Below are 12,478 nucleotides of genomic sequence, written 5' to 3'. Positions count from 1 at the left end.
TAACTCAGAAACATCTGTTCTGATCCTAGCCTTGACTCACCCTCTTTCATTAGTGTGAACTGCAGAATTTTTAAACATAAAAATGAAAAGCAATTGTCTGCCCTATTCTATTCATTATCCTCTCACAGCATATGGGGCTATTCTCCTCCCAAGCCTTCCTCTTTTTTCTTTTAAAGCAAAACCCATCAAGCCTGGCCTCCTTCACAACAATCCTCCCCCCCCCCCCAATTCCCCTCCTTTTGTGCTTTAGACAGTCTGAAAAGGGGCGCTTGGGAGACCAACCTCCTTCTGCGCCTGGAAGCGGAGTGAGATGTTGAGAGACGGTCCCTTCCGCAGGCAGCTCAGGCGTCGGTTTCAAGGCTCCTCCCTTCTGGCGAACGGCAGACTGCGGGGCGCCTGGAAACCGGTCCGAGGGAGAGAGAGAGAGAGAGAGAGAGAGAGAGAGAGGCGAGGGGGCGCTCACTTGAGGGATTGACACAAATGGTCAGGCGGCGGCGGCGGCGGAGGCTGGGAGCTGCCGCGGGGAGCCGCGCGCTGCCTCTCGCCACTCTCGGCTCTGCGGGGCAGCGGGGAGCGCTGGCGGGGCCGGGAGCGGGGCAGTTTCGGGGTGTCCCCCTCCCCCCGCCCTGCCCCCCTTCATGAGTCTCAAGTTTGATGCGGGCGCAGCAGAGGCAGCAGGCGGCGGCGGGAGCCCGACTGGGGCGGCAGCGGCGCCGAGGCAGGGGCCGGCGAAGTATGGCTGAGCAGCGGGCACCCGCGGGGGCGCCGGGGCACGGCCGGGAAGTTCGCGGCGGGGCGGCCGCGGCGGCAGGGAGCGGCGGCGGCAGCAGCAGCAGCAGCCGCCCGGGCTGGTGTCTCCAGCTCCTGCTGCTGCTGTGGGCGGAGGCTCCGGTGCTGCCCGCCCGGGGCCAGCCCCAGCCGTACAACGGCGAGCGGGGCATCTCCATCCCGGACCACGGCTACTGCCAGCCCATCTCCATCCCGCTCTGCACCGACATCGCCTACAACCAGACCATCATGCCCAACCTGCTGGGCCACACCAACCAGGAGGACGCGGGGCTGGAGGTGCACCAGTTCTACCCGCTCGTCAAGGTGCAGTGCTCGGCCGAGCTCAAGTTCTTCCTCTGCTCCATGTACGCGCCCGTCTGCACCGTGCTGGAGCAGGCGCTGCCGCCCTGCCGCTCCCTGTGCGAGCGGGCGCGCCTGGGCTGCGAGGCGCTCATGAACAAGTTCGGCTTCCAGTGGCCCGACACGCTGCGCTGCGAGAAGTTCCCGGTGCACGGCGCCGGCGAGCTGTGCGTGGGCCAGAACACCTCGGAGCGCGGCACCCCCACGCCCTCGCTGCTGCCCGACCTCTGGACCAGCAACCCCCAGCCGCGGGGCGCCGGGCCGGCGGGCGGCGAGCGGGGCGGCCGCTTCGCCTGCCCGCGGGCGCTCAAGGTGCCCTCCTACCTGAACTACCGCTTCCTGGGGGAGAAGGACTGCGGCGCCCCCTGCGAGCCCGGCCGCCTCTACGGGCTCATGTACTTCGGGCCGGAGGAGCTGCGCTTCTCCCGCACCTGGATCGGCATCTGGTCGGTGCTGTGCTGCGCCTCCACCCTCTTCACCGTGCTCACCTACCTGGTGGACATGAAGCGCTTCAGCTACCCGGAGCGGCCCATCATCTTCCTGTCCGGCTGCTACACCGCCGTGGCCGTGGCCTACATCGCCGGCTTCCTGCTGGAGGAGCGCGTGGTCTGCAACGAGCGCTTCGCCGAGGACGGCGCCCGCACGGTGGCGCAGGGCACCAAGCGGGAGGGCTGCACCATCCTCTTCATGATGCTCTACTTCTTCGGCATGGCCAGCTCCATTTGGTGGGTCATCCTCTCCCTCACTTGGTTCCTGGCCGCCGGCATGAAGTGGGGCCACGAGGCCATCGAGGCCAACTCGCAGTACTTCCACCTGGCCGCCTGGGCCGTGCCCGCCATCAAAACCATCACCATCCTGGCCCTGGGGCAGGTGGACGGCGACGTGCTCAGCGGCGTCTGCTTCGTGGGCATCAACAACGTGGACGCCCTGCGTGGCTTCGTGCTGGCCCCCTTGTTCGTGTACCTGTTCATCGGCACCTCCTTCCTGCTGGCCGGCTTCGTGTCCCTCTTCAGGATCAGGACCATCATGAAGCACGACGGCACCAAGACGGAGAAGCTGGAGAAGCTGATGGTGAGGATTGGGGTCTTCAGTGTCCTCTACACGGTGCCTGCCACCATAGTCATCGCCTGCTATTTTTACGAGCAAGCCTTTAGGGAACAGTGGGAAAGGAGCTGGGTCGCCCAGAGCTGTAAAAGCTATGCCATCCCCTGCCCCAATAACCACAGCAGCCACCACTACCCTCCCATGAGCCCTGATTTCACTGTCTTCATGATCAAATATCTCATGACCTTAATCGTGGGCATCACCTCAGGCTTCTGGATCTGGTCGGGGAAAACACTCAATTCCTGGAGAAAGTTCTATACCAGGCTCACCAACAGCAAGCAAGGGGAAACCACAGTGTGAAACCCAACCCATCTAGGCTGAGGGACACCTACCATCCCAACCAGAGAGGGCGGGTGAGGGATCCGCACTCCACTGTGTGCCCACCACCCCAACCAGGGAGGGAAGAGAAGCTGTTACACTTCCATTCTTGGCAAACTTTCCAGACTGCTAGCCATTTCTTCAGCCTGCCGGGAAGTGAGAGAAAAGAGGCATGTGGGGAAAATCCTGAGATGGGACAGTCTTTGTCTTCTGTAGGGATGGAACATTCTTTGTGGTTGGGGGAGAGGGTTGTAAATAGCCTCTGTAAGATTTTGTAAGTATATTTGTATTTGTAAATTACAAAGATCTCTCACTCTTTTTTTTTTTTTAATTTTATTTTTAGGACATTTTAACCCATTTGCAGATTTTTGCTACCGGTTTTTAACTGGCATTGGATTTTATTTTTTATTTTAGTACAGGATGGAAAAAATAAAATAAACCAAAATAAACCCCTTGTTTCATCCCACCACAGGTTTTGTAATGGGTTTTGCTTGGAGTTCAGTTGCATGAATATAATGGCCTGGACTGAGGCTGCTGCAGCTCCCTAGAGTTCCTTGTGACACAAGCTAAGTCCTGATCCCAGCCAGCCTACAAGATGAATGGGGAGGGGCACAGTCACTTGACTTGATCCTTGCCCCATATACCTGATGTGTAAATGGGAAGTCTTGCTCCCCACATCCTGAGGTACAGAGGAGCAAAGCAGCTTCACCTCACCTCTATCAGCTCCGCCATGGGTGGTGGAGGGGAAGAGGGGCTGACCCCTGCTGCCTATTCACAGATATGTGTCTAGTCCTTACCATCTACAACCAAGGAGGGATCAATCTCCTAAACCCTGCCCAAAGGTGCCTGACCAGGGCAGAGCAGCAGACCAGCCCTTTCTGTCAACACTTAGCAATAGATGGGTGGGACTGGCTGCTTTCTCCTTTTTTTTAATTAATTTAACTGTGCCATGTATTTGAAAAATAATTGTGTTTTGTCAGTGGTCAAGAGTGGAGGTCTAATACCAGCTGTACCTATGCTATGTCTGATGGCTTAACGGAGATAAGGCATAGATAGAAACCTTTCCTTTTAACCTGCACAATAAACTTAATTATTTTTTTAATGCAAACCCAAGAAGTGATTGGTCTGGCTAACCTTTCCTGAGAAATGGGGTTATCAGCTGTTGCTACCCAAAAGTTTCACAGTGTGTGGAAGGAAGACTGAGGAGAGAGCGTTATAAATCTTAATTGTCTTGTGCTCAGTTTCTTGGCTATCTGCTTCCTTGATGGGTCTGCCTGTGTGTGTCTTAACATTGTTTCTTCGGTTAATGAAAGTGTTGAGGGAGAACTACTTGGAAGGTTTTGTTGAGGTACTGATATTTACTTAGATTAACAGACTGCTCAATATAAATAGGAACAGGAAATACGAGCTCAGTAAAAAGAGATTTATTGGAATGACATGCAGTATTCAAATTTTTTTATTTAATCTATAAATTGACTTTTCAGTTTGGAAATATTTAAAACCTTAAAATGTCTCGTATTTTAATTCCTTACCATTATCTACACATTGTGAGGGAGGGATGATTTATTCCACTAGTTAAAAAAAAAAACAAAAACAAAAATATTTAAACAATCTGGTGGGATATGAGACTTTAAGGAAACTCCGATGTCCTTTCTAGAACCGTAATTATGTTGCATACTGTGAAGCATGTGTGCAATATGTCTACTATCTTTAAAAAATATATATGCTCCTGGGTATTTTTTAAGAGGTTTAAACAAGACACATCAAATGTAACTCTTCACAGATTCATTTTAATATTTAGTTCTTTGTATGAAAAACAGCAGAATGCTACTCTCTCTCCTAATTGTATTTTTTAAAAGTTTTTATATAACAAGAGTCTATATTTAGGTTCATAAATGTTATCTCTGGCTACCATACCCTGAAATGCAATGTTATTTGAATTTGGTATTCATTTATTTCTGTTCATTATCATAAGATCATCTATATTTATAGAGGAATAGAAATTTATATATATTAAATACCATATTTTTAATTTCTCTTAAATAAATTGAGGTTTTGTACAAAACGATCTTGTCCTTTTACATATAACTCACAGTAATTCAATATATACTGTATTCATTATTTTCATATATTACAGTACACGGTGTGGGTGGTTTTGTTTGTTGTTTTTTTATTTTTAACTGAATTCACAGTACAAGGTAGAATTCAGTGTGGGAATGAATTACGCATCCTGGTTGTTATGTCTAGGCCAGTCTAGATTAATCCTTCAAGGGAACTTATGTATACTGTTCAAGATCCCTGATAGGATATGGTTAATGGTGTGAAATCGAAGAAGAGATCTGCTATATGGCAGGAGAAGAAAGAAGCTTGCAGATTTCTTTTTTTTTTTTTTTTTTTTTTTTTTTTTTTTTTTTGCAAAAGAGAGGTTAAGTTGGAAAAATCCTTTCTTCTATATTTGCTGTTAAAAATAATTAGTCATTTCTCACTGCCAGAATCACATTCAAGTTATGTTTATAAAATGTAAACAGTTGTCTTTGTCGGAATATTTTAGTATGCAGCCCTTTTTGTTGTCTTGGAATCCTGACTGTTTAGTTAAACCAGAGCTGTCAAATACGTACATGAAAATATTTCCATTAGGTTTTTGAAAAACTACATACATGCTAAGCTTTTTCCAAAACATTTTTTGATATCTTCCAAAGTGCCTTTTTATAAATTTGTTTTTGGTAGGCATACTTGCATAAGTGAGATTTTTGTTTCTGATGCTTTCCACTGTTATAAGGTAGCACCGTGTTTCATTATACCAAATTGTAGGGAATATGAATTGTTTATTAAAAAAATCAGGCAAAAATTAACATGCAGTATGGAGGATGCAAGACTTAAAAATTAGAGGCAAAAATCTGCCCTTCTCATAGACATGAGAGCAGAATTTTAGCACAATTAGAGAGCGTTTAATTTTAGCACAATTGTTCTTTCCATAAGGACTTTTAATTTTAGCATAATTGTTCTGTCCATTTTCTTAAATCCTGTCTTTTCTTTCTTTTTTTTTAAAAAAAATTCTCTATTCTAGCAATTTAAGTTTTACTGCTTAAAGTGTTCAGCTCTAATGGCCTAAGCCACGAATCATTCAACTTCATTTGAAGTGCAGATCCTTTTTGGTCAGGTGAATAATTACAACATTAGAGCCATTTTGATCAGCTGAATTTGAACTTGAAGCTGAATATTTTGTTTATTCATTTATGCACTGCATAAAGAACATTAGGGTTACAACAATTTTTGTATTTAATAAAGGAATTGTAGTTTCTATACAAAGAAAAACTTTGCTAGTTTACACATTGCTGGTCTACATACTTTATAATTTGTATTTCCAAGATTTAAATGTAGGGTGTTTCACATTGCTCAGTCTTCATTATTTTTACAAAATATACTACAGTATATCATAAAATTAAATTGTTGGAGCAAGCTCGATCTTATTCATGCATTACTTGTTTTTGTTCTTTGTTCATTTGCATATTAATTTGCAAAATTCAATAATTTCCAGTGGATTACATAGTCATTAGTGGGTGTTATCATAGGGCATGACTTTCTTGCATTTTACTTTGGCAAGCTTTTATTTGTCTACATATTTCAAATGCACCTATCATTGTGGTTTTTAGGACTTTTTATAAAACTCATGTCTAATTAGATTAAAGAAATTTGAAGGTTAATTAAAAAAATTAAAATAGTTAATGCTTCACTATAGTAAAAACCCCCAAACATATCCCATGTTTCATAGCTCGAGGAAATTTAAATAGACATAGGATTTCTGACAGTAAGTTATTTAGAATTGGTATACCATAGTTATGAGCAGACAGTATTATTGGATAAAAAAAAGCAATGTTGCAAAATTCTCTCTTGTGTCTTATAAAGAAGGTAATATCACAAAACCTTTGGTATGACAAAGTTTGACTGCTTGGCTAAAGAATATTCGTAAAAGGCATTCTTTAATCAAAAGCTATGCTCTTTCATTTAGAACACCACTGATCTAAAATGAGCAAGCATATACAAATAAACATGTTCCTCTAGCTATCCCTCTATAGAGGGCAATATCGTGATAGCTTGGAGAACTGGGGATGCTGAACTTTTATAACAGTAGCACTATTTTGTGAAGTAGCACACTTGCACTGTAGTGAAATAATTTGCAGTTTCTGTAACAAATCCTATTTTTTTCTGGGTTTTTAACTTGTTCACTTAAATTATCCCCAAAACTGCCAATTTACAAGAATATTTTAAAAAGCTAATTTTTAAAAACTGAAATGCTGCATTCTAATAGACCTAAATTATAACTTAACGTGGGCGGTGCACTTCTGTATATCTCTAGCTCAATATCTGCTATCATGTACAAGTGCAATTAAAGATTCTTTCCATGTAAATGGTAGAGAGCATCCCTTAAATTTAGTTTATGGTGTGGCCTTTTGACTTGGAAACTGAGGTAAGGCTGTTATTTCATCCTCCACTCACCCTCTAGTGCCCAGACACTATAATTGCAATATTCTGAGTGGGTAACATCAAAGTCTCTGCAGTACCTAAACAGAGCAGGGCAATGTAACAACATAATCCAGCCTCAGCTATGAATATCCTGTTTTTAAAGATCCAGTTAGATTTGTACTATGTATTACTAGTGCCATAGTGGGACCCAGCAACTCCAGTCAGGATTAAGACACTCTTGTGGTGAACACTGCAAACATAGAAAGATATGGATTCTGCTACTAAGAGATCATGGTCTAAAGCCTCTATCCTGCAAATGCTTATGTATGTTAGTTTCTGTGATTTGTTCCTGGCTTCTGCTATGTTGGTACTGGTATGCAACATCCCTAATCTTAAATCTATCAGACATATACAGTTCACCATCTGAGTTTGCAAGACATGCAATAATCCACATAAGGGTGGGAAGGACTGAGTTCTTTTTGTCTCTGAGATTGAATCCCCCTGATGCCCTAAAAATGTTTACAGTGCAGAAGAGTAACACATTTTTTGAAGTTCATCAGTTTTAGCATGTTACACTGTTATTTTAAAAATCAGTAAACAGATAATTCCTCAGGCTTTGTTTCCTTTAATGGGTGCAGGCATTATTTTTCAAAGACATCTTATTAAAATGGTGCTAACAATTTATGAAGTCAGTGGGAGTTTAGAGTGGTTAGTACTGCAAGAGACTGGGGCCTTGATGTTTAACTTGTGCAGAAAATGCCTTGGGATTAGCCCAGTAACTGTCATATCAGGCTAGATAATATTGACAAAAATGTCCTGTGTAAACAAAGAAAATATTTTTCAATACTTAATTCCATGCAATTGCAAACTGAATTTTGCACTGTACATTTCTTTAAAGCTATGTTGGTGAGGTAATGTTATATCTTCATTAAAAGCAGTCAAATTATAAATTAAGTGGCAAAATATTTGTATGGGGATTAGTAAACAAGATTTGTGTTACTTAGAAGTAAAGATCTCAAGAAGCTTGACAAAAAAGCAAGCCTTAAACAATATAATAAGGCAATAATTCACAGATAAAAAGAATAAAACCCAACATTTTGGTAGTTTCATTGTAGCCAATATTTTTAATTTATATAATAGAAAACTATTACCATTTTGTAATCCATGAACATCTCCCTGTTTCAGACCTCAGCATATGTTTAAATTAAATTTCCAGTGCAACCACAGCAGGGTTTCTCCGACAGACCAGGCCTTGCCCCCGTTCTTCATTCAAATCAGCTACATGAGTAAATAAACTGTAGCCATGTACTCTGGTCAGACAGCCCTTCATGAGAACACATGCACACAGCAACATCACGTATATGGAAGCGATGCAATTTTATGGTGATTCAGTCATCACTGAGACTTGTACTCATAAATCCCATAATATGTGTATTTAGTTACCATCCTCTAATCAGATATTTTTTCCAAAATACTTTAAGGCAATAAGAGGAAGTGAACAACATAATAGTGTAACTGCTATTGTGATTTCACTTTGTGTATTTTTATTATATCATTACAATATAATTTAAAATTTGTCTTTGCATATAAAGAGAATTAATATAGAAAAACTCCCATTGCCAGCTAGCAAGAAAAATATTTCATGGTGGAAGACCTACAGTAATATTTCTGGCAATGTAACCAGTTTGATTGCCCTAAGCAGTTGAACTAAAATTATCTGTGTGCAGTGAATAGTTACATTGATGGTGTTGAACTGCAGTGGCAGGAAAGTACCTCCTTCATATTTTGATAATATCAGAAATCATGTGAGCTTTGCTCATGGTACCATGATGATGTCAGGATCTCTTGGTGTGACTAAGAATAGTCTGTTTTTTCCCTTCCAGTTTTAGTACAGTTTTATTAAAATAAACCACACTTATATAATGCAGGTCTTAGAAAAGGATATAATTTTATTGAAGGGTCTGCTGATGACAAAGCCACAAGATGAACTCAAGTAGCTGAAACAACGAGAGTTCTAGGGCACTTTAAAGACTAACAAATTTAATTTCAGCAGGCATAAGTTTTCGTGTCCCTCAGCTCAGATGCAGTTGGTAGAAATGATACAGCAAATAGGTAACCTGTATCATTTCTACCTGCTGCATCTGAGGAAGTGAGCTGAGGCTCACAAAAACTTATGCCTGCTGAAATTAAATTTGTTAGTCTTTAAAGTGCCCTAGAACTCGTTGTTTTTGCTGTATACAGACTAACACGGCTACCCCTCTGGAACTCAAGTAGCTGAAATGCCTAAGCCTGGTCGATCTTTATATTTCATTATTGCATATTTCTTGGTTTTAAAATAGAACAAACAGTTAGGATGCTGTATTTTATATCTGTTTACATTCTAAATTGCATGACTTGTATGTTAGCCACAATACCATTTTAGTGAGGCTAATATAACTGATTTGTAACAATGCTTCACTGGCTTTTTTTTAATGTTGGTTTGTTTATATGAATTAGCATTGTGGTTTTGTTACAAGTTATTACTTAATTACCTCCACCAATGTGCATGATGCTGTAAAAACCTAAAAAACACAGGTAATATCCCAAGGAGTTTACAGTCTTGTTTAGACAGACAAGACCAGATCTATCCTCCCTGACACCTTACACATAATGAATGCTGCTGTATTCTGGGAAATGGAGGACTGACGCCTTTCCTCAAAGGTTATATTTACATTCCCCTGAAAGCTCCAGGAGTGTCCTACTGGTAGAAGCTATACTGGCGATGTACCTCATTAGCACATTTCCCTAGTTACACATTGTTTTTTCTCTTCTCACCTAGACTAGAGGACTATCTTTGCTGCTTGCAAGCCCTGCATTCCATAGAGAATATTTGCAGGACATTTGTGCCACCAAAATATTCCTGGCAGATTTTCAGCTGCCTGGGGTCTTATATTCTGATATTGGTTATACCTGGGCAACCCCACCGACACTTCCTTGACTTCAATGGGGGTCACATTAGTGTAGATAATGGTAGAATATGACCCAAGTAATCCATCAGGAGGTGGAATAATTTTTCAGTGTTCATTAAAAGCCATGAAGGGAAAGTGAGTTGAGGAAAGGACGACTTTGTTTGGCACCTCCAGTTGAACCAGTCTGAAAGATAAGTGACTTTTGCTCTAAAAATTAAATTGTTTGACAGCCTCTGTCACTCATGTCATTTTATTTTTAAAAGCAAATACCTTCCAGAAAGAACGGCTCTTGAGTTCATACTAATCAGTGTAGTATGAGCAAGTAGGGATTAGCCACTTGCTCAGAGGCAAACAGCACTAGATATTACTGATAAATCAGCTTTCTGTGGGCTGATTTCAGATGAAGAAAAGGCAATATACCTATAACATTGTGTCCTTGGGAAAAATGGGAGCATATTGTCTATAATCTAAAGCAATAAAGGCCCAGATCCTCTCAGGCATTCAGAAGCCCAACTCCCATTAAAATCAATTGGCCTGCTGTACCTCCATTGAAATCAGTGGGAATTGGGCTTCTAAATATTTCTGATGATCTTGGCCAAAGTGACTGTGTTGGCTTTTCAAAAGCACCTAAGTGATGTATGAGCACAAGTCCTATTGTAAGTCATGGGGACTTGTGCTCCTAAATTGCTGAGGTGGTTTGAAAATCGTACCCTACTTTCCTTTCAAGGTAAACTGAACTGCATTTCTACTAATTACAGTGACCTGTCAAAGATCCTATTTGCTGTAGTAGATACGTTTTCAAATAAACAGAATAAAAAAACACATTTGAAAATAATTCCTCTTTGACTTACCTGAAGGGACCTGGGATCAGGAATCTGTATTTCTCCAATAAGAGTAGATGGCACCAGGCCTCTAAGCCCCCTAAGAAATACAGCTCGTGTTTCTGATGATGGTGACACCATAGGCTATCGCAGAAGAAACAACTAGTCACAAACTCAGATTTTCTGTGGTAGGCTCTTAGTTTACTTGTAAATACATTCATCTTTATTTTTAGAGGTGCACATCTATTTGGGCCCAATTCTGAGAGGTGGTGCGGGCCTTCAAGTCCAGTTGGAGATGAGGCCCTTACTCAATTAAGATCTCAAGCAATGTTTTGGGTTAAGAACAATAATCAACTCATTCTGAGAAGTCGAAGCAAAGTTTGTTTCAGGCTATTGAAATCCATGGAAGGGAAGAGTGCTTAGCCCCTTAAGGGGAGGGTGGGGACCTCACAATCTTGTAGGCTCAAGCCTTTACATTTATGGAGTCTCAAATAAGAGGTAATTAGTTCCTGTTTAAAACTCCTTGGTCTTTACCCTTCCTTCTTCGGAACATAGGCCCAACTGATCTGTTCCACTTGTGCTGGTAGAAGGAGCAAATGCCACCAGAATTGGGAAGTGGGGAGCAGCAGCTCAACAGTATGCTTGTCTGCACTGCACTGCAGAAGCCCCTCAGAGGTGACTTGATGCTCCCACTTCTAGCAAAAGGTGAGCTAGAGGAGCAGGTGCTGTTTGAGGTACTTTTGTGTCTGAGCACACCGAAGAGAACTCTTGGTAGCTAATACTGCCTCACACAGAACTAACTCCTACTTTGTGCTTCCTGGTCTCCCATGAAAGGGGGCAGGTCAATGGTCAACTGTAGCTGGGCAAGGAGATTGTGAGGGGTACTAAGGAAAAGTCATCACTCCCTGCATTACAATCCAGGATCTATAGGATTTCAGCCTGGTTTCCCACACAGCACAGCGTCCTGAGGTCCCCCTGTCATGTTCTCCACCCTGAGCTTAGAAATCCACTCCCTTCAAGAGAAAATTGGAAGGAAACTCTGGGCTTGTCTGAGTTTCCACCTGATTTTTCCATAAGAGAGGGCAATTGAGCCCAATGCTATTTAATTTATCTTAACTCGGGGTAAAATCCAGGCCCTATTGATAGGGTCAGGATTTCACCCTAGGAGTTTTTAAAATGCTTAAAAAAATGTATTTTGAAGTTTAAAAAATATGGGTAGGGTCAAAGGTAACTTACAAACTTCTCTTGAGAAAACAGATCTCAGTGGCAGCTCATTTCATTAAGTCCTAAAAGTATCTCTAATGTTACTCAGGTCCAATATATTCAGAGTACATGGTTGTCTTCCAATGGCAGATAATTTATCTAAGACTCTGGGAATCTTCAGTACCTCTCTCCTCTCACTCCCCACCAAAAATGTAGCGCAGATTAGTTCCTCTGAAATTCTGTCTGTGATAATACATATTAAATGTTCCAGAGGGGTAGCCGTGTTAGTCCGTATACAGCAAAAACAATGAGAGTCCTGAGCACTTTAAAGACTTACAAATTTCTGCAGGCATAAGCTTTCGTGGGCTGCAACCCACTTCATCAGATGCATGTGACGAAGTAGGTTGCAGCCCACGAAAGCTTATGCCTGCATAAATTTGTTAGTCTTTAAAGTGTTACAGGACTCTTGTTGTTTTTGCCATATTAAATGTG

General features: G+C 42.5%; 1 protein-coding gene across 1 annotated transcript; it reads left to right on the top strand.

Annotated features, from left to right (window-relative positions):
- Positions 1–428: 428 nt before the first annotated feature.
- FZD1 (frizzled class receptor 1) lies at positions 429–3,019 on the top strand. Its single transcript, XM_067562221.1, has one exon. It carries the CDS (start codon positions 655–657, stop codon positions 2,530–2,532), a length of 1,878 nt encoding a protein of 625 aa, XP_067418322.1. The 5' UTR covers positions 429–654; the 3' UTR covers positions 2,533–3,019.
- The last annotated feature ends 9,459 nt before the right edge of the window (positions 3,020–12,478 follow it).

The sequence above is a fragment of the Emydura macquarii genome, unplaced genomic scaffold, assembly GCF_026122565.2.
Source record: "Emydura macquarii macquarii isolate MOO-44397 ecotype Brisbane River unplaced genomic scaffold, CSIRO-AGI_Emac_v2 contig_2422, whole genome shotgun sequence".
NCBI lineage: Eukaryota > Metazoa > Chordata > Testudines > Chelidae > Emydura > Emydura macquarii.
The sequence above is the reverse complement of the archived record's forward strand: the minus strand, read 5'-3'. Positions and strand labels throughout refer to the sequence as shown.